The following is a 22,868-nucleotide window of genomic DNA, read 5'->3' as shown; positions in this document are numbered from 1 at the left end:
GAAATCACCGAGAGATTACTGCTGAGTAGCTACTGTACATCCAAATGTATATTTGCTTATTATTTGCCATCTTAGCTCTTCTTCCTTATATGATTTTCTCAAAAGACCTGAGAAGACCTTCATATGAGGAAAGACAGTTACGAAAAGGGAGTAAAGGAGTAAAATGGAAACTGCTCCATGCACACATTTGTCCTTGGCAGCCCTGAAGGCACCACCAGGACAGAGAGAAAAATGCATCAGTTTAAGGATATTTAGGCAGATGATGGAAGTTTTATTTCAAGGAGGTTGGAGTTAAGAGTGTGACTTTTGATAAATTTAGCAAATTTTTCTTGAATGTGCGGTTACCTAATCACTGACCTAGTTTGTGTCAACTAAATTAAAAAAACAATTTCAGAATATTCTTTAAAATGCAGGAGTATTAGAAGGAAAAAAAAATCCAATGGCTTCATGTTTTATTTTTTATTCAAGTCACAGCATTCTGTCTTAGAACTTGACAAATCTATTGATATGGGGAAATGAATTAACCTGGGTGTTTTTTCCTACTTTCTATTGGCAACTGCAACAGAAGCAAAAGATTCAAGAGTTTGAAATATTTCAAGTGTGTAAGCTGGTGACACCAAGATCTCTTAAGCTTTTTTCTTGCTGAAGTACTTTCAAAGTGCAGTTTTCATGGTATGAATTTCAAAAGCATCTTTCGATACTGAAAGCAGTGAAATCTCATAAGTAAGTGTAGTTCACAACCAGTGTCCATGCTGTAGGCTAGGAATCTCACAGATTTCTAACTGTTTTCTCAGTGTAGTTTTAACATGAGTATTTACTCACTTTCCCTTTCTTGTCCAGTTCTTGACATTCACTTCAAAAGTGAATATATAAATTTTAATTAAATAACTTTCAGTCACGACCCTTCATGTGGACAGGTTGAAAATGAGAATTTCTCATGAACTTTGAAGATAAAAGTGAAGAAAATGTTTTTATGATGTATTTTGCAATATCCCATATAGCATGTTTTAACAGGAAATGTTTCTTGGAAGCAGTAGTTCAGGATTTATGTTTTATAAGTCAAAACTTACGTGACATTGCTCCTGCTTTACAGGTCATTCTTTGATCACTCCATGCACAGTGCACTGCCTCTTGGAATATACTTGGCAACGAAATTCTGGATGTATGTGACGTGGTTCTTCTGGTTTTGGAATGATATCCTTTTTTGTGTACAGTGTTATTTTTTAATTATTAATAGTATGAGCTAATACGTAGATACATCCTACATACAAGAGCAGTAAACTTATTAAGTTTTTTAAATGGCTATCTCTGTTAAAAATTGCTTTCTATATTGATGGCAATTATTTTATTGCTTTAAAAATGTGCATGCTATTGCTTTGCTTCAGTAAGTGAAAGCATTTTCTCAAAATTAGCTTACAGTAAGCAGTTTGCAAAAATTTCCTGTGCTTTACCAGTTTCTTAAGTGGGAGAAACGTAAGCAACTCTATAAAAGATGCTCTGGCTTTGAAGTGACAAGGTGTAGTTGACTGCTTTTCTGAAAAGCAGGAGGTAATTTCATGATATATATTTATTCCATTGTTGTTATCTTCCTAAATAATTTGAAAATTCAATTTCATACAAACTTTAGATATGTTTGTTAACTGTATTTTTACTTTTGAAGATGCGCGTTTTGATAACACTAGATTATGAAGATTCAGCCTATGCCCATCTTTTTATGGTTTTGACTGTCTGCCTAGATATGGACTTTGCATGCACACAGGAGTAGAAATTAATTCAGAGTTCACTAAAGAATGTCAGTTATCCACCTTAAGGAAATAGATGCAACTTTTTGAACAACTTTCTTGGGTATTATAATTACAGTAACAAAAAAACCTCAGAGATTTAATGTTTTACTAAATTAATACAGTTCTTGTAAAATGTTGAAGTGAATTTAGTATTTATGGTGGATGTTGAGTTGACTTTTCTAGAAGCTGATTTTCTTTTCATCCTCAAAGAATTACCATGAAATAGGATAGTAGCAGTGCAACCGTTTTATCAACATGTTAAGTTTTTATCCAGCCTTAGCTAAATGAGCCTCACAGTTTTGGGTTGGGAACAGAAGAAATCCTGCATCCAGGCTTCTGTGCTGACAGTCTTCAGAAAGGTGCTGCTATGAAGAATAGCAGCCCCGTGTGATTGGAGATGATTCCTATTTCATGTAAACATGTAAACTCTAACAATAAAAATCGAGTATTTGTTAAGTATATAAAAAAAGAAAATTCTACCAGTATCAGCATGAGTATGTCTTGAAATAAGTATTTAGAAATGCTGGTCCTGTTACCAGTCTCCCTGCCTGGTTTTTTTACTCTTAATTAGCTAATAAGTGCAGAATGAGCAAAGTGAGTACAAAATGACTATGAGACACGTTTTAAAAAGCAGTAGTTGAAAATGAAGATATACTTTTCCAGTTTTTGTGGAGTGGGGTAGAACTGTCTAAATATGTCAGGCCTCGAGACTGAAGTTGCTTTTCTGTTCTTTTTGTTAAAAACCTTGATTTTTGGCAAAGAGTAAAGTACAAGTTTCTGAGTCAGTTATAACAACGGCACCATCTCAGTTCTGAATCTCAGTTCTCCATACCTCACAGGTTTTCTTTAGAAACTCAGGTTCGCGAATAGCTACTACATGGTTTGGATTTACAAATGTTGAGGTACTGTTGAGCTCCTTCCTTGTGCTGACCTGCTATCAGCTTGGACCAAATCTAAGGCTGTGTGCAAATAAATCAAAGGAGGTTCATGACCATAATCAGTTGCACAGCAAACACAACCTGATGGTGGCCTCTGTCTTGATGTAGAAAGCCATCACTTAAGGTTGGCAAATTGTGAGGCTTTTATCCTGAAGCCTCATGTTTGCACCAACTTGCTTAGATTTTTTATTTGTGTTCACCATTCATGATCAGCGTAACTTCAAGTTTGGAGAGTTGTTTTTTTTTGGTCACAGAATAACATTAATTGTCCACTAAAGGTAATAGCCATAGACAATTGATTGCCCTAATAGAGTCTGACTTCAGAACGTCAATAAAATACTGTACTGCTTCTGTAATTTAAGGTAGGTGCCTCAAAACCTTTGCAACCGTCTTTTTTGTACAGAGAAGTAGTAGTCTAAAAACATCAGCTACTAATTGCTTTCATTAGAGCTGACACAATTCTCTGACAAGCAGTTTTAGAGACTTAGTGCTTGAGGCCTTCTTCCTTTAATTGGCGATTTTTAATTGGAAGTCTTTGTAAATAAGATTCCAAATTCATTCTTCTTCTTCTGGAAAATTGCCCTGTAGCTTTATTGGAAAAAAAGAAGTTGCATGCCTGCTCTATTTTTATAGCATGAGGCACAGCATTGTGGTTGGAGAAAGGATTCTTGTATTTTTACAGCTTTATATTATTACTTACAGCAGACCAGAGTACTACTTCATAGTTGGTAATGTTCAAGTGAAAAAACCTGATCTGGTAGTTTTCACAAATTCTGACTGTCTTTTGCTCAGGAAAAAAAGAAATTGTAACCTTAAACAGCTATGACAAATTTCATTACCAGAACTTTGTATTATAAGTAAAATAAAGGTCTTAATTGCTGCAAGTGTTACATTAATATTCAGATGCTTGGTAGAATTTTTGTTTTGTTGTAGATATGTCCGAGGTGTCTGGAAGATCATCTGGTCTTCTTGATTTGATTGTAATGAGACAGAAAAGGGCAGTCAAAACAATGGATCGTAAAGAACAAACCAACCCAAAGATTAGCAGTTAATTTTCTTGAATTTCAGGGTTGGATACATGAAAAACAAGACGGTAAATTCTAAGGCTTAATGATACGTCTTCTAAAAGACCAATCTTGAACGACAAGACGGTAAATTCTAAGGCTTAATGATACATCTTCTGAAAGACCAATCTTGAACATAACTTCAAACAAATTAATGTAGTGTACTGAATTTTTGTAAATGTTTCCATTCCACTGGATTTGTCTCAGCAGCTTCTGAGTCTGGTATATCAGTTAGAATAGAAATCCTATTCTTGCCGGGAATGAGGAAGTTACAATTTGTGTATTTATGGATATATGAGTCTATGGTCCCCTGCTTTGTGTTGCTGTTTTGCTGCTTCCCTTTAACTGTATTTTGTCCATAGCAAAGGATAGTTACGTCTTTCTCTGTTTGTGTCTTCCAATTTCCTACTGTTTGCAGAGTAGAAGGAAAATACCCTCAAAAATCCTTCACACTAAATCACTATAATTTAGTTGAATTTTTAAAGGAAAAAAAAAAAAAGCATGTAAGTGTATAATTTTAATAATGTGAAATTAGAATTTCACGTTTTGTTCTTTTTCATTTCATTTATAGTGAGACTCTTCAGTCGTGTCCTGTAGAAGTTCAGGGCACATGTACTGGTTCATATCTCAGTTGTTCGTGCAGTCTTTTTGCTTCCAGCTGAAAAAATAGTGTCTATTATGTCAGAAGATTCTTATATTGCTCTGTTTTTCTAAGATATCAGGGTTTGCTGTAACCCAGAATCCTGACAATATTTTCTTTGGTTCTACCCCTTCCAGTTGATGCAAATGGGAGTGTGCACTTTTCATTAAGTAAGCCTTTTTGGTAGGGCGTGCTATGTGCAGTGCTGAGATAATGAGATGATATAAGCCAGTTTGTAATTTTAAAAATAATTTATGATTGACTAATACGGTATTGATTATCTTATTTCAGATATGCATCATGTGTTGTTGAGTTTTAGGTGAAAGAAAACAAGCACTGCACACTTTCAATTAGGGATGATTTTGAAAACTGACTGTTAGAGGATTCATGATGACTTCCATGCTTTCGCAAAGCTTTTATGATAGCATAATGTTTTAAAAGCTGTAACAAGCCAACTGATGCAGTTAAGCAGTTAAAACAAAGATAAACCCCAACCCATTCATACCACCAAAATTAGCTTCAGGAAGATGGCAAAAAAGCACCTTGCTTTCAGAATGAAAGAAGCCGGGAGCCACGTTTCTAGAGGAGCCAAAGACCTCAAAAGTGCAAAACCCAAGCTTGCTTGGGCTATCTCTACTATATAAGGTACATGATTAAAGTTTTAACTTCACTTGCCACTGTTTTATTATTAGGAATTCACAGCCAGTTCTTCCACCCAGCGAAAGGAAAACAAAAGTTATTTGGGATACTCTTCACATGAACAATGTGACTTTGTTAGTGTTTCACAAGTTGAAAAGAGACCTTCATATTTCAAGATTCTTTCATACACAAGAGCAGTGTAGAAAAATTTGAGATACTTACTGGTATCCTATAGAAATTCTGGGGTTTTTTTGTTTAATATTTGCTTATATTTACCATGTAGATTTGTTTATTAATGGTTTATGTAATTTTTTTTCTTCATACTGCTTAATGCCTTCAATAAACATGGTTTTCCAAGAATAATCAAACAGAATAGAATACACTTGTAAGTATATGGTAGAATATATTTGAGTATCTATTCTAACTTCATAATCTGATTTTTTTTGAAAGCATGCAAAAATTTTTTTTCATTATCGTCTTTAAAGTGTTACATACCAGTTCAGGACAGATTGCCACATGCCTGTGTTATAATGCAAACACACAATATATTAACCTTTAATTACAGTAGAAGTTCTACTGACTACTGCAGTATAGGGAAATAACTCACCTAGGTTACTCAGAATGTAGTGTAATTTGGATGTGCTGTGATTTGTGCCTGAGTAATAAATGTCCTTTTTGCCTGGATAGTGCTGTAGAGGCTCCTACCCCCACAGCTTTGTTAAATATGGCATCTCCTTGCAGTTATGACTGATAACTGGCCGTTATCTTTACTCAGGCTGGTCAGGTCTTTTGTACGTCTATCAGAACAAGTAATTTTCCACCTTTTGTGGAAGTGGCACGTCTAAAGCATTTGGCTTTTCAGCATCATGGCTAAGAAATGTTTTAATTCTGTGAAGAAATGTCAAGTGTTGTAAGACTGGGCATGGTATACAGCAAGTCATTCAGCACAGGAAATACGTTGTAGAACTAGCCGTTACTTTCTGTCTTTATATGGTAATTGATTTATATGAACACTTCCAGACAACGCTGAATCTTGTGGTTTTGTAAGTATTAGCTGTATTAGTATGTTAAAAATAGCTTTTGTTGATGTAAAGTATGACTGTCCCTTTACACCAGGACGTGGTTTCAGACAGTACCTTTCTTGGAGGTGGGTGGTGTTGGGATGCGGCCGCCGTGCAACAGTGGTCATTTCAGCAGAGCTCCTTCTGTGGCTCGGAGCAGTCCTTTCTGTGAGCCAACGGGAATTTAAAGCCACTGAAAACATAGTCAGTCAAATGGCTATCTTATAAATAGAGCTCTGCAATGTTTGTTGTGAAAACAGGAAATTCTTTTGAGAAGATAAATTTAACGGAATTCAGTTTATTTGAAAGGGAAAATAATTACAAAAACTGAACCATCGTTACTCATTCTTTAAAAGGGTAAGTGCTTTAGAAATGCCTCATGGAGAAGAGCATTTTAAAAACTTAAGTTTTCAAGTTTGAGCAATAGAAAATACTGAGTACGGAACTAGTTCTTAGAGCAGCACTGAATTTTGTTGATTTGGAAGACGGTGAGTGACTCAAGGGTATTTGTAAAAAGTTAAGGGTTTTTTATTTTTTTTATATATTTTTGAGAGGAAAATTAGTTTTAAACTTTAGATTCCTTGACTTCAAACACATCTCAATTTTTTCTTTATACATCTTCCATTCCTCGCTAATAGTGTTGCACTTTTCTACAATTTTGGGAAATCCTGGAAATCTGATCCAGGAATCATCAAAGCCACGGAAGAGCAAAAGAAAAAGGTAAAGCTGTGAGCTACGTGAAACCTGAGCTTCAGCAGCCTGCCACCAGTTGATCAGTGTAGTTCGCTGCTCTGTACATGAAATTGCAATAAATTGATGTATAACAAAAGGTCTAAAATGTTAAAAGTTTTTCTTACACTTGTTATCCAGGTTTCTTTTTTTTACATTTGGAATATATATTCAAGTGCTTACTGCTCCAAAGTTACTTCTAGGTCATTTTGAGTAACAGAATCACAACTTAGATTTCCAAGGTAAAAAAGTTATAAAGCAGTTGAGTGAAAATGAAAACAAGAAGTTTCAGAGTTTTGCCTTACTGAAACAAATGACCCATTATGGGATAAGTGTTAGTTAATTTGATTATAAAAAAGTTTCCAGACTATAAGCACCTCTACTTTTCTTTAACTTTGTGTCTAAAAGTATTAGACTGACTGTGGATAAAAATAATCAAAACCCCAGGCAGTCTGTGGTGAATTTTTTTTTCTTTTGGTTTAAGTATTTGAGAAAATATGCATAGTCCAACAATATCTTTCTAAGATATTAAAACACTGTTTTTAGCATTTCTGATTTTTTTTGTTGTTGTTGAAGTACTGTGTCCCCAGCAGCCAAACTCAGTGCTGAATATTGCAAAATCATACAAGCAGCAAAAACATTTTGTTTGTTTCATTTGGGGCAAGTTTTCTAGAAGCTCACATCTCACCAGCAGAGGTGTTGTACTTCTACTTCATGCTCTTTTGCAAAAACACCTCTGTGGATTGACATTGGAATTATGGCCTTATGTAGGGATAAACATATTAGCCTGTAAAAGATGGTTGTAATAACTAAGTGATGTTTGGTTTCTCTGATAGATTATTACTGGGTTGATTTACTTTTGCAAATCCCCTTCCCGTTATTGCAGCTTTGCTGACGTAAGGTCCAAACTAATTTCTTTTCCTTCAGCTGGGCTAAATTAAATAGAAGAGTCAGCAACTGCACTTTGGTTTGGATTCAGCAAATTGCACAAATAAGCAATTCATTTGATCTACTTGTTTAAGTAGTTAAGTGTGGTTGCAAAAGCTTTGCTGAAATGGATAGAAATTGTAAAATTCAACTTCTTCTATCAGATGCAGATGGCTAGTAATGTTTTGGATGTCTTACATTGCAGTTAAGCAAGTTGCAAAATGATCTATTATCAGGGACATTAACTACTGTAGGGTACTTGTCTTACCTTTGTGTAGTGTACTGCTTTCTCATGTTCTTGTAATTTGTTTCCAGATGTTTTATGCTGAGTTAGCCTTTAGCCTTGGAATAAGCAACCAAAAAATTCTTTTAATTGCAAATGACCAAGTTAAGTATGTTTGGAAATGTGTAGTAAGCAACAACTTCAAATGTTTGTTCTATTGATATGTCATGTCCTTCCTTCTGTGTTACAAAATAGCCCAAGTGATTCTTAAAATAAGTAAATGAATAATAAATAAACAGTTCCAAGTTTTCAAAATCAAATATTAATAGTTCAAAAGCACAAAAAATAGACCTAGTGCTTAAAAACAAAAATGATGTGTCTCTGACTTGAGTACTCCTGGGTCTCTGTCCTGTAATCTCTAAGGAGAGTTACATGTAAGTGCTTTATCTGCTCTTCTTCAGTTCGGTTCTCCTGAGCTTTGGGGTCTTGCTTGTTGACTGAACTGACTTACGCACCGCCCCGTGTACGTTCCTTTGAGCGTTCTTTCATTAGTCTGTAGTGTGGTGTATATTCCCACTCAGATCAGCAGAACTATTTATGTAATTGTCAAAAATGTATTGCAGGAAATTGTCCAAGGTATCAAATAGCACACCAGCAACGTTGAAATCATGCTAGATACATCTGATTGTTTTTTGTTTTTTTTTACTTCTGTTCATCTGGTCTATTTACGAAGTTACTGTGAAGGGAGGCCCCTCGTTTCAGGTCTGGTAGTGGGAAAAGTTAGAGCAGCGAGGGATGGTGGCGGTGGAAGAGGAAGGGCTGCAGAGTCCCAACGCTGGCAAACTGCAGGAGGGATGTGGAAGGGCTTGTGAGTGGCAGGGCTTGGTTGGAGAAGGGATCTCAAAGGCACCACTGGTGGAGGCAAGAATACTGGGCAGATGGAAGTACAACAAGTGAAGAGAAATATAGTCCAACTTTCGGAGCTTACAGGTGTTAGAAAACTGTAAGGATTGTTCCTCATTTGCCTGAGATCAGCAGGGAAAGCGTTAAGACACTGATTTACTCCCTGACTGTTGACTGTAGCTTTTACTGGTTACTTTGAGGAAAAGCTTCCATAAATTTTTCCTAACCAGTTATTGAATATCGTATTTTGGAGGAGAACTTCTGTGGCTTCAGGCAAGGTACCCACCGTAGTAGTTATCATGTGAATAAGAAAGTTGTGTTTTTATTGCTGTGATGAGAATGTAGTTGTAAGGACTGTTTTATTGCTTCTGCAGTTAGAAACCACCTTGATGTGTATGATAGGTGTGGTTTGAAAGGGACCCTACTTGCCATTAGACTGTTTATGCTGAGCGAATTCCTTCTGGTTCAAGTAAGACAATTCTGGCAAAATATTTCCAGAGTATTTTCCACACATTGCAAATATCATTGAAGTCTCACATGGCATGAATTCAACTGCTGGGTTTTAAAAATCATTGGAAACCGTTAAATGGAATAATAGATTCCTTCTATTCCAACAATGAAGTGAGTACTGAAGGAGGGTACAAAATGAAAAAGAAGCTATCATGTAATGGGAAGGGATAGGCAGACCTTAATTTACTTATGGGTATCACTTGACCCAAAAGTGTAGTAGTACCTGTAAGAGAAGGTTTGGATTGCATTATTTCTTTTCTTTCTTGATGCTTCAGCATCTCAGGAAGGAGGCGAATATAGATTTAAAAAGGTTTTGTTGGGCTATCTCTAGAAAGAAAGTCTGGGTTTTGCACTGGCTGATCCTGCTAGCTAGTTCTGTTCATATTCCAGTTTGGAAATTCAGCTGCATTCATTTTAATAGGTTTAACAACAGGTTAGTGAAACTGGTGTTAATCACTGTGTGGATATATCAAAGTTAATATAAGCTTGCTTTTTCTCTAATTAAACCTATATATGCTAGGAATAAGTGTAACCTAGAATTAATTTGGAAGTAAATGTGCGTGGTAGTTTAATAACCTAAGTTTTAAATCAGTTTCAGCTGAATTTCATTTGTTCACATCTGTAGAAAGCACTTGAAAATATAATAGAGTTCACAACCCTGGGCCTGAAAACTGTAATAGCAATTCAAATGGTTGTCAGCATTTGTTTATATGCTAAATTCTGATTATTTTTTTTCCTCTTTTTTTCTGCAGACAATAGTAGAACTTGCAGAGACAGGAAGTCTGGACCTCAGTATATTCTGCAGTACCTGCTTGGTAGTGTCTTTTTTAATCAATTGCAGCACTGATTTCTGTTTTGTTTTGTTTTTAAATGCCAGGCCAAAGTTAGATGTTTCTATACTAAATGCATTTTTGGCCTTAATAACGCAATTTTAAGTGCAAGTCTTATTTGAAGTCTTTAATTTAGGCAGTATTTTCAATAAATAATATATCTGTACATGAAACAACCTGCAACAATAACAGGAAAAAAAACAATAGTTGGGGAAATAACTTGATGGTGTTGAACTTCCAAGTATGATATATCTGTCAAAATGCTTGGCTGTATACCTAAGCAGTTGTGAAAATCACAGGTGACACTGCCACCTCTGTAACTCACAGGAAAATTAATTGATGCTTCTAGTAAAATATTTTTTAAACTATATTTCTCAGTCTGGCACTGATTTTTGTGAACTTTGACAAATTGCAAGCAATACATTTCTCTGACTAGTCAATACTTAGTTTAACCACAGAAACATTACAAGGAAATAACTTCTTAAGGAAAAAAAAATTAACCGTAGTAAAATGTAATGCAGTTAGTTTTTTTTCTAGAAAGTTAACTACTAAATATAAAATTATCAAGGTTATCAGTGTTACATTATAATGCTGTGACCTATGCAGAGCATGAATGATCTTCATGTTCCCAAAATTGAATCTGGAAAATAATGTACAGTTGTGCCACCTTAAAAATTGTGTATATGTATATACATACATATCTCAGAACATTTTAATATCAGTTCATTATTTATTGCCATTTTTATATTTCTTTCAAAACATTTTACAAAGCTATTGGAAATAAGTTCCACTTGTTGAGTTGTATTCTTTAGAAAATAAGCCAGTAGAGCTCAGTCACAAATGATACTGACAGAATCGTGGAACTCAAACTTATTCTTTATCTTCATTGTTAAAAAGCTGAAATGTAACTGGTTGTTATGCAAAGCTCGATAGCTGGAGGGGCTAGGAGAACTTTGTATGAAAAAACCCATCCTTTATATAAAAAAATACTGTGAAAATCATTTCAGTGTGATTGTTTAGATGTTTAGGTTAAATAATGTAGAGATTAAGCTTAATAGCTGAGTGCTTTGAAAATGAGCATCAAATTCAAAGTTGTCTAAGTGGTTAACAATAGAAAAATCAACTTACATTTAAATTGAGAGGGTTTTTTTCCATTTAAAATAGGTCAGAGATTTTGCTTTCCTAAATAAATATTAATAACCGTTACAGATACGAAAGCCAGTGAGGTCCAAACACTGTGGTGTTTGCAATCGATGTATAGCGAAGTTCGATCACCACTGCCCATGGGTGGGTAACTGTGTAGGTGAGTACTTTGCTAAAATACAATGTCTTAACAGGTGAAGAAGGGAAGAGCTTCTGAAATCGATACTGGGTTTTGTGCAGGGATTTGTCCTCATTTCACAGTGAAAGTCACTTGGCTTCTGCCAAAGTCTGAGAAGAAAACGTTGAGGACTTTTGGTAGAAGGAAAAAATGTATTCAATATTGAGCATAATTTTTTTTCCTACATGCAATTCTCTGCATTATTCTTACTGGCATTGCCATCCTCAGAATTGTTCTGTTTTCTATGTATATAGTTTCAAAGCTTAACTGCTTTTTAATGTCTGCAGAAAAAGCACATACCAATTCTGCATCTGACTGTTAGCCATTGCATAAGATAAAAATTGTCATCACTACCACTACTTTTCAGTAATTTAATGGGAAAATAGACATACTCAAAAATGTCATTCTTATAGCAGTTAGCTACAGAATTACTTCCTATTGAGGTATTCTCCTCTTTTTGACCCCCCAGGTAGTCATTTATTCTCCCCAGTTAGGATGAAAGGAACAGATGCAGAACAGGAATAAAGTCTCTAAACGCTACTCTTCCCTGTCATACTTTTTTTTGAAAATCTTATTTGAGAGCCGTTATTATGCAGGGAGCACTGGAGACTTCACAGCTAGGAAATGAGTGCAGCTTACTTCACTGGTTTATTTTTTAGGACACAAGCAGAGGTAACTTTAATCTTGGGGAGGAATTAGGACCTGGATTCCTGGGCAGCTGACAGGCGGTAGAAATTTCATTGTAGTCCTTCCAAATATATCTCTATATATAGATATATAGATGGATAGTCACACAGTAGTTCAGTCTTATGATCTGGAGTAAAATGGTCAATGCTGGGATTTGAATTTTAATAGAATATCACTGAAGTCTCACTGAGATGGACTTTTATCACTCTCTTCTGTTTTATATTTCCTACCAATGTTTGTACCCGAGCTACTTTGGATTTTTTATATATTTGGCAGTGAAGAGCTAAGACATTTTTAATTAAAACATTTTAATTAAAAAGACAGAGGAGCATGGGCTCAGGTTTCAGAGAGGATTCAGTGACTGTTTGTTTTGCAATAGTGCTGAGGAGTGCTCATTAATGAGACAGAAAGATCCAGTATTTTGATCAGTAACTGGAAAAGCATATAAAACAGATGGGAGAAGAAAGACGATAGTTTGTGTGTAACGAGAGTATGTGACTAGTGAGATTAAGTTAGGTGGAGAAAATATTTTTTAAAAAAAAATAATAGTGGTGTAAAAGCATTCTCATACTAGTGGTTTTGTACAGACTGTGATAAGTGGAGGTAAAAGAAAACATGAGGATGCTTGAAAGTAAACGAGATGCATTTGTGTGAATTGCAACTGTAATGTGACAGAAGTTGAAGAAAAAGCATTGCTTTGTTGTCTGGGAGCTGAAAAAACAAATCAGAAGTAAACCAGTTAATTTCACTGTCTTCAAGTCATATCTGCTTGATACTTGAGAGTAATGTTTCTGTATGCAATTAGAAGTAGTGCTTCTAAGGAAGCAATTGAACCTTCTTTGAATACCATATAAATAAAATACTAACAGTCCCTCTGCTGTAGTGTTGTCTTTCTCCTGAAAGTCGAGTAATTTGGACCCTGTTGTTGTGCAACTTTAGGAGCAGGGAACCACCGCTATTTTATGGGATACCTGTTCTTCCTGCTTTTTATGATCTGCTGGATGATTTATGGATGTATCTCTTGTGAGTAAATGTGGTTTTTTGGCTTTTATTTAATTGTTAATAAATATTTTATCTCCTGGTATGGATTTTTAAAGATTTCTGCCTTATTAGAGTTTTGGATATTTTTATTCTGGAATTGAACTGCATTTTAATAATTGACCATATTGGGTATTCTAGGTTAGAATACGATGTTTTTCTTGCCTTAGATTTTTTTTTTCTTCATCACAGCCAAGTATGTACATATGTCATGTATTCAAGGAGTTGGGAAAGGAAGAGGCAGCAAGTAAAAACTTATTTTGGCACATTGTTGTTTTCTTATTTAATGTATTACATTCTAATGTGGGCATTATGTTGATGTACAGTAAATATACCTCATATCTTCTGTACGGCTTTGATACTTGTTTTTTCTCTAGACTGGGGTTTCCACTGTGAGACAAGTTATGCAAAGGATGGATTTTGGACCTATATTACACAGATTGCTACCTGTTCTCCATGGATGTTCTGGATGTTTCTGAACAGTGTTTTTCACTTCATGTGGGTGGCTGTGTTACTCATGTGTCAGATGTATCAGGTACGCAAGAGTATTTTGTAATGCTGAGTCTTGAGAGTGACGTAAGAATATCAAATGGTTCTGTCATTTGTATTTTTATGTTCATTATGCAAGAGCAAATATTTAGGCTCTCAGCCACACTGGAGGCAGCTGTCTCTGGATATTAGGCATCACTCACTTTTCTTGAACTTGTGCTTTTTTCTTTTTTTTTTTTCTTTTTTTTTTTTCTTTTTTTTTTGCAAGAGGTTAAAATACCTACCTCCTGCTTTCCAAAAGCTAAAAAAGCAAAATAGACCAGGAAAAGACAATAAAGACTAATGGAGGATAAGATCTGTTGGTTGAACTTGGAATAATTCGCTATGTTATTAGCAGAAAGAGGGTGGTGACTTCAAAGGAGGTGCAATGATTTCTTGCACTGCTTCGGTGTGATTTGAGATCTGACTAAAGCTAAGTTTTTCTTTTATTCTTTCTAAGGAAAGACAACTCATACTGAAAGCCTTTAAGTATGACTTCAAAATCTTTCACTATGACTTGTCATTAACAAACGATGAGACAGTGATTGATTCTTTCCACAGATCCTGGAAGTAAAAGTAATGCTCTAGGATAGAACTTCTCAGGAAATTGAAGTTTTGCCCTTCTTTCTCCACAATATTAATCTTTTACAACCCATATCAATTTAAAAATCATACATGTGTGAGTGAGTTCAGTCTTTTAGAGCTCTTTCCTGCCTGAGACAAATGAGCAGATGTAACTACATGTATTTCAGGTGGCTTTCAAAGCAGTTTAACCCACCAGACTTACAGCAGAACGAGCACGTAGCTTACCAGAGAGTCTTCCATCATAGTTTTCTCATGATCCATTAAGTTCCCCATTGAGGATTTCTGTTAGTGCAGTCTGCGTACAGACAAATCTTTGAGTTACATCACTTGGAAAAATACATCTAATATTTTGTGTCATAAGTGTAATTAAGCAAAATAATTCCGACATTTGGCTCCTTAAATAATTCTGGAAAAATGGCAGCCGAACACACAATCGCATTACTAGATTTCGTAAGAGCTTCACGCATAGAAAACTTAGGATTGTGTGTGGCAAATCTCTTTGGAGATTGCCATAGTGATGAAATTGATAAAGATATTCTCTAAATTGCATCTTTTAATTTGCAGCTGCACAGCCCCTCCTCTTGCTACTTTTTCTTTTTTTTTCAGAAAGCATCATAAAGTTTAGACTTATCTTACTTATTGAACTGGCCATAGTTATTGCCAAAACGCTACCTGCTATCTTAGAAAAATAATTAAAAACCTTTACTTCTTACTTCAGAAGTTGGCCGTTGAGAGCCCCTTTCTCTACATAGACATGAAAATTCTTTGGATTTCATTGAAGCAGAGAAAATGTTTGAAATATTAACTACACCTAAATGAGGCAAGCCAGCCCAAATGTAACTTTTTAAATGTTCTTGCTTTTATAACATGCAGCAGAGTTGACTTTATATTTCACCAGGAATTACAAGGATTTATCTTCCTGTAGTATAAGGCTGCTAAAGGAATTCTCTCATTTTTATCCCCCAATTACATCACCTTACAGTACACTCTAGTTTTATGTAAGATACCATTCTAGGCAAGTGTAGTTAGAAAGCCGTTAGAGAAAGTCGTAGCCTTTGGGCCAAGCAATTCTGTAAAAAGGAAAGAAAGCAAGCAGTAACAACAAAAAACCCACTTTTTTTCTGGGGATCTTTTTGTCTTTCAGACAGAAAAGTTATGTTACTGCAATTTAAAAATGAGGGAATATATATTACTGGAGCTATAGCCAGAGTCTCTGGAGGAAACAAAAATCATTCTAATGCTTTGTAAAGCAACTCTTGAATCTGTTATTTACAGTACACTTCAGCTGAAAATATAGTAAAGCATCTTTTTTCTTATGGACTAGAAGCTGCAGTTTGTTCAGTGATCATGATTTATTTCTGATTGCTTTCCAAGTTCAACCTTTGGCACGGTCTGGTACAGCTGTTGCATAGTGTTTTATGTTGGGACCCCAGAATTTCCCCAGACAGAAATTTCTTCTTCAAAGCAAGGAGTATAAAACAGTAAATTTGGTCCTCCTTTTTCAATCTGGCTCATGCAGAGCTTGTTTGCATGGTTTTACATGAGCTAAATTGCTTATTCTCTTTTTCGTCTTCAGATATCTTGCTTGGGTATCACAACAAATGAAAGAATGAATGCAAGAAGATACAAGCACTTTAAAGTTACAACCACGTCTATTGAAAGCCCATTCAAGTAAGCTCTAAATTGTAAACACATTTCTTAGTTGTGCAGCCTCACACATATTTGAATTGTGCAGCTTGTTGAAACAGAACATTGCTAAATACTTTTAAAGTATTTCCACTACTTGGAACGCTGTATCTGTCAGCTATTTTTACATTAACACATTCTGTCCAGTTAAAGGAAGTGATAAACATTTTGTAGTGACTCTAGACCGGGGTGCATAGACACAGAAAGGAATGCTTTCCAGCAGTGGTCATATTTTACTGTAGCATTTATGGGGGAAAAAAAATAAAATATCCTCTTTATAAATCAGATGCCCAAACCAGAAGTAGTTGCTTATTGCATAGTGTCAGTGTTGACATGGATGTTCACTTCCACATCAGGCACTTTCTCCTGATTGATATTTAAAGTGCTGTTGAATTTGCTCTGTGAAGTGCCTCCCCTTGCCCTCTTTGCTGTGAGAAAAGAGGCAGGGCTTTCCTCCTGCCTGGGAGGAGGAGCACAGGCAGAGCTTTTTGTGGGGAAGGGAGTAGGTTGTCCCAGGAACTGCAGTGGGTGACACACGCACACAGGCTTTTGGGTATTGATGTGTAGAGGGTAGGTTGGGATTCTGGTTTCTGTAGTACTGGAAGAGGGGGGCCTGGGGATGAAACGGCGCTGAGGTGGGAGTACGGCAGCGTGGAGCCACTTTGGAGCCAAAGCTGGAAATAAGTGAAGGCTAGTGTAGGGTGGGCTTAGGGCACATTACAAAAGCAGCTGTGAAAGGACGCAAGCAGGACTCATCCTGCTGCATTTGCTGTCTCCTCTGGGAGCTGCTGTTCTTTCAGGTGATACTGAAGGGAGCAGAAGATGGGAGTTACTGTTGCAGTTTGATTTTTGTTCTAGAAGAGAAATTTGTGTGTTTTCTCTAATATCTCTCCATACAAAACTTCTAGTGAGAAGCAGACAAGCATGTCTATGGCTGCAGTCTTCCTACAATTGTAAAAACCAGATAATTATCTTGCCTGAAGAACACAGGGTGGTGCACAGCATAGGAAAAAAATACTGATTTTTTCCCCAAATTCATGTCACATTCACAAGCCATTTTCACTGAAGAAGCTGCTATTATAAGAATGACTCCTGAAAATAACACCAGATGTGTGAAGTAACTGACTTGGCATCACCTGTCAGATGAAGCATTGACATCAAGTAGTTGTTAGCTCCTTATTGCTTAGGCTTGCTCTTGCATATATCATAACATGAGCTTCTTTTCCAGAAAAATGTGATCTATTCATCCTGCGCGCAATTAAATTTAAAAAAAAATCCAGCACGTTGGAATTTTGATGTAGGTGTCTTAAATATTTGACAACTAATTGATTCAGCAGCAGAAAGCACTTGAATAGTTCATTTAATCCAGATGATGCTTACTTAATTTTGTGTTGTCTGGGGACTTAATTGATCTTAGACCTGCAGCTGGTGAACCAGTGTGTATGACTGAAATAGACAGTAATAAAAATGGAAATTATTCTAGGACTATATCACTTCATGTTGTTTTGTCTTGCATCCCTCTATACAGTGCAACATTGCTCTTAGGCAGAGGCCTGAATTACCACGCTGTGCTGCGTGACGGTGCGCTCCCAATAACAGGTCACTGCTCCGGGCAATTTTGATAGATAGTAGAAGGAATTTAGTGTCTGGGTTGTGTCCAAGGATCAAACGTTCGCCAGTCTGGTCTCGTACTTCTTATTTCAGAACTTGCTCATCAGCAAGCACTAAAATAACTCTTAACCAAACTAGTTTTCTGCAGTCATGAACTTAAAGAGTGAAGAATCGAATTTGTAGCCTAGACCAAAAACCTTGTACTTTGTTAGAGGAGTTGCTGTGTGGGCTGCCCTACCTCATCCTGCTTTGGCAGTGAGGTTGGACTGGTTGATTTGTGGAGGTCCCTTCCAACCCCTCACATTCTACGATTCATTCTGTGAGCTACGATGTTGCTTTCTAACATGTGTTTTTGTTTTGTCTTTTCTAGCCATGGATGTATAAGGAACGTTATAGACTTCTTTGAATTCAGATGCTGTGGTCTTTTTCGGCCTGTTATCGTGGACTGGACAAGGCAGTACACAATAGAATACGACCAGACTTCAGGATCAGGCTACCAGCTAGTGTAGCACCACCTTCGTCCTTTGAGCATATCGTATCTGAGTGGTGCCTGAAGAATTTTCTCTCTCTCTCGAATCCGCATCCCTTGAAGAGTAGCATGCTATGTGTAGGGCTGATGATGAATCGTAAGGTACCTTCTCTTCACCAGAATTTTATTAACAAGAGTAAAAATGGACAGAACAAACTGCCAAACCTGATAAGGAAGAGGAGGAAGATCAAAAAGGGATTTTAACAGTTCTTAACATGAGAATTATTCGCGACAGCATATTCACAGTATTTGTTGTTGGGTTTTTTATTTAAGGTCTTTCACAATGGAGCATGAGATTATTGAAGTCTTGACATAAGTAGTTATGTTGTGCTGAGCAGAAAAAATTATTTCCCAATATGAATAATTCCACTGAAACAAGAATCTAGAATATAAAACCAAACTTTATGATGCAGAGTTCACTGATCGCTATGTTGTAGTTCCTGTAATGTGATTTTTTAATACAGATTTTCTGTAGTATTATGTACATTGAAAAATGTACTTTTCAATACTGTTATAAACATCATGTGGTGCGAATCCCCAGTAACGTGTTAAATTATAGCAGTAGGGCACGTTAGATAAAGTTGAGGAAAAAATATGTTGCCCACGTTTTTGATGATTGTTTTTGCCACCAGTTAGTGGTACAAGGAGATACTGGTAGTAACCCTCTTCTGAGATTATTTAGTCTGAAATGAACAGTTGAGTGAGTAAGGAAGGCTCTTCTGTCCAAGTTCAAGCCCTGCTTAAATGCACGATTACAGTATATAATGTTCAGGAAAAAATGTGGGGAAAGTAATCATTATATCTGAATTAATTGTATAAGCAACTTACGAGCAATGTGTTGATACTAGGTTTTGGTCCTCATGCAGTACAGGCTGGAAGAGAAATTGCATAGAGGAAATCACAGATGTGAAAGCAAAAATCCCAGTTATAAAGAGGCAAGAAAATTTTAAATTGAATGCAACTGCAGAAGAAGAACCCAGAGTTTTCTGAAATGCTTATTTTATTTGGATGTAAAATAACAGAAACCAAACTTTAAAAAAAGTATTTTTTTTTAAATCCCCACAATAGTGCGCGCACACACACACAGAAAATGTACTCAATGTTCTGGAGAAGATGGTGTAATGGCACATAGAAATCACCCTTAATTTCTTTTTTTTTAAGTTCTCATGCTACCAATATGTTTGGAAGGTAAGGAATGATCTGAAATTGCATTCCAAATGGGGCTTTTCTTGAATGTGATGCACTGATTTTTGTTATGGGGTTTTCATATACTCATAGTGAATTGTTCACTGCTTCCTTAACTATTGTTTACAGAGAGACTGAGAATCAGGTTAGTTCTCTTCTAAGTGCTGTAGCAACCCAGTGGTTCAAGAAACCTGTGAGGGGAGTTTGGGGAGGGACCTGAAAGCAGATGTCCGAGACCAGTGTAAAGAATGTGTATCTGTATATAAATAATTTATCAAATACTTTTCTCTCTGTGAGTGTGTGTTTAGTGTATTTAAAGCTGCTCATTTTCATTTTATTCAACCAAAAAAAGTGTAGGAAGATATCTAATGAGCTTTTAGTGATGTTCAATATTGCTGTTAATAGGCATTAATGCCCTGCAAATTCACCGCATGTTTGATGCTTGGCAAAAGTAGCGTTTTCTGTAATACGCAGATTACAGGTACTAAAGCAATCTAGTGGTATTCCCGGCCCTTGCCTTAGTAAGAGGAGCAGTGAAACTGTAAATAGTTGATGTTCAGTATTTGCAAGTAAACATTTTTTCTGTAGTTGTTCATTGATCTCAAGACACACACTTAGTCTGCAAGTACCAGATATCAGGATTTACAGAAGTTGCAGCATTAGAGTACTTGAATGTTTAATACTGGAAAAATCAACATCGTCTTGGACACAGTTTTAACGGGAGAGGTTTGGGTGTAGGGGGGGTGGCAAGAAGCTTTAGCTATTTTTGTCAGACAAAATTTGTAATCCTAACAAAGACACGTTCTGTTTCAGTGAAAACAGTTGACATTGGTTATTCATATTTTTTTCTAATCAGAATAAAGCATGAAGACTTTACAGTGTTTATTTTAATCATTGGTGATGTTCTACATATTTGTTCATATTTTTGTTCACATTTCTTTGGAGGGTCGGTTGACTTGAAGAACTTCAGTCCACTTTACTCAGTATCTCGTGGCACCAGAAGAGCAGTTCAGTACCAGGTTTTGGGTTTAGTTGCCCAGTAGCGTTAACTGCCGTGAGTTGTGTCACGCAGTCCTGTCAGAAACATTTGCAAAAGAAGAGGTGATCGTTGGTGGTAGTACGTCGTGAGTTCTGCACTATTTACTTCTTAATAGCTCTCTGGTGACAGTTTTGTTGGGACCTGCGGAATCTGAGCAATAGTAGGTAGTTGTGAAAATTAACTTGGGATGTATGAAGTTTCCAGTACAAAATGTAACTTGTCTTGAGTAACACTGAATTGTTTGATGTGAAACCGTAAAATCAAGCAGGAGGGAGCCACCTACGCAGCCTTTTTCTGTCGAGTTATCAAACTTACAAGTCACTTGAACCAAAACTGCATTGCTTCTGAAACTTAACAAAGCTGCTCCAGACCAACAGCAGATCAGGCCGACTTAATCTGACATAGGTAGAATAAATGGGAATTTTGTCTTGGCCCTAAACATGTGCTGTTTCTTTGCAGATTTCTGTATTATTCTTTGATGTCCACCAGAGTTGGGGTTTTTTTTGTTTGAGTTTGTTTTTTTTTTTCAATTAATGTGTAATACAGCATCACTACAATTTAAGCTATGGATTTTTTTGTATATTCTTTATTTATAACTGTGCCAAGTATTATTTTAATACTGTCGAGATCTTGATGTATTACATTGTGAACAAAAAAAAATCTGTAAAATGTTTAATAAATTAGCTCTCCTTACATAAATTAAATCTGTTAAATTTTGTAAGTTATTAATCAAATAAATATTGACTCTTAGATGCAGTGTTTGTCTTGACTTGGGATGTGATTTCACCCAGTGTTGTTTCTGTCCAATTTCAGAAGCCGCAGAATGAGAAAACAGCTGTCGTTTTGCATCTTAGTTTAGTAAAAGTCTTTCTGGAAAGATTTCCGGGTGCCTTAAAGATACCATGCACCCCGTTCGTGCCGATGTCAAATTCTGTGAAATACCACACTGGGTTTTTGGTAAAATACACCGTTGTCCTGTTCTTGTTACCATTCGCTAATTAGAAGTGAAGCACGCTGGCAAGGTAATGTTTCTTAGGGGAGAATTCCTTTTAGGGAGCATTTCAGGTGACCAGATGTACATTATTAATGACATTTGAGGTATCGTAAGGATAGACAAGACATCCACATAGGGCTAAGAGGTAGTGACCGAATGTGTGCTTTTAGGTGACACTTGACTCTTCTGGTCTGTGCTAAATTTTGAGTAGACAAAGGGTAACCACCCAAACGAATTTAGTCAGGGTGTTACCACGTATAAGGCTGGGACTTAAGAGCATGCCTTATGGGGAGAAAAATTTCTCTATGTTTTCTACTGGATGCTGGTTCAGGGGACACTGGGAATTGTTGGCGCTGTTTTCTCCTTCCCCAGGTGATGGTTCTGGTGAGGCTGGGCCCAAGCTTGCCCCTGCTGACCACCCTTTCTTTGACTTGTCTGGAAAAGATCCGGGGAGGTACTTTCATTTTTTTTTAAAAAAAAGACATTCTGTGCTGGAGGTTTGCAGTGCCCCATCAGAGCAGTCGCTGCTCTTGGGAGGTACGAGTGGGCTCCTGACGACTTGAAAGTTGGTTACTGGGTTTGTTTTATTTGGGAAAAAGCCTGCCCTCTACACCCTCATTGTGGCTTGGTTAGAGTTCACTCCCTTGCACCTCCCAGGAGCTGCCTTTAAGTAAAAGCAGACTTTTTTTTTCTACAAAAGCAATGTCAGCTTGTGAACTCTTGCATTTGGATTTTATCCACCTTAGAGTGCTGAATGGAGATCAGTAATAAATGCACCTGATAATTCCGGTTTGAATTTATTTGCGATATCTTACGAACTTAGTGCCATATTCATGTTACCTTAAATCCTACATACTGCTTCAGATTTCCAGGTCATGAAGTCAATGTACTTTTGAGAACCACTCGCTCCTGCAATTGAGGCTCCAAAGCATTACTCCAGCCTGGGCTGAGCTTTTATTCGTCAGCGCTCTGTTGCAGCTAAAAAGTTGACAGTAACTATGTGAAAACAATTCAATGTAGGGCACTCATTTCTCTTGACAGTTATATTGCCTTTATGGTTACAAGTTTTCTTTTTTTCCTTTATTTCTTTGTTTTTCTGTCTCATTCAATGAAGTTGTTGGGATGTAGAACAATACAGAGCTGTGAGTTACCACTGACTCCCTCCAGGAAATGAAAGGAAAGCCCTTGATTTTTAGTAGTTTAAATCACTTCCAAACACTTCTACATTTCACTTTTCTAAGAATTGAAAGCTTTTTTTTTTTATAGGTAAATGAACAATGTGTAGAGATGCCTGCTTTTGTCAGCATAAATTGCACCTGCCAACTCTGCTAATGCCATGGGTTTAGATCCCCCACACTAGCTACATGAACTAATGGGGAGTGGTTTCAGCTGCTCAGTCATGTGTCAAGAACAGGCT

The 22,868-nt window shown here is 36.5% G+C and overlaps 1 protein-coding gene across 1 annotated transcript in view; it reads left to right on the top strand.

Annotated features, from left to right (window-relative positions):
- ZDHHC17 (zinc finger, DHHC-type containing 17) overlaps positions 1-21,207 on the top strand; it is a 42,323-nt gene extending 21,116 nt beyond the window's left edge. Inside the window, exons 8-15 of the mRNA XM_009867022.1 lie at positions 1,094-1,194; positions 6,722-6,846; positions 10,171-10,233; positions 11,458-11,551; positions 13,196-13,279; positions 13,672-13,829; positions 15,984-16,078; positions 18,075-21,207. Coding sequence (XP_009865324.1) covers positions 1,094-1,194; positions 6,722-6,846; positions 10,171-10,233; positions 11,458-11,551; positions 13,196-13,279; positions 13,672-13,829; positions 15,984-16,078; positions 18,075-18,213 — 859 coding nt within the window. The 3' untranslated portion in view covers positions 18,214-21,207. The remainder of the gene's footprint in view (positions 1-1,093; positions 1,195-6,721; positions 6,847-10,170; positions 10,234-11,457; positions 11,552-13,195; positions 13,280-13,671; positions 13,830-15,983; positions 16,079-18,074) is intronic.
- Positions 21,208-22,868: the final 1,661 nt, after the last annotated feature.

The sequence above is a fragment of the Apaloderma vittatum genome, unplaced genomic scaffold, assembly GCF_000703405.1.
Source record: "Apaloderma vittatum isolate BGI_N311 unplaced genomic scaffold, ASM70340v1 scaffold5573, whole genome shotgun sequence".
In the NCBI taxonomy this organism is placed as follows: Eukaryota; Metazoa; Chordata; class Aves; order Trogoniformes; family Trogonidae; genus Apaloderma; species Apaloderma vittatum.
Note: the sequence above shows the minus strand (reverse complement) of the source record. Positions and strands in the feature narration are given on the sequence as shown.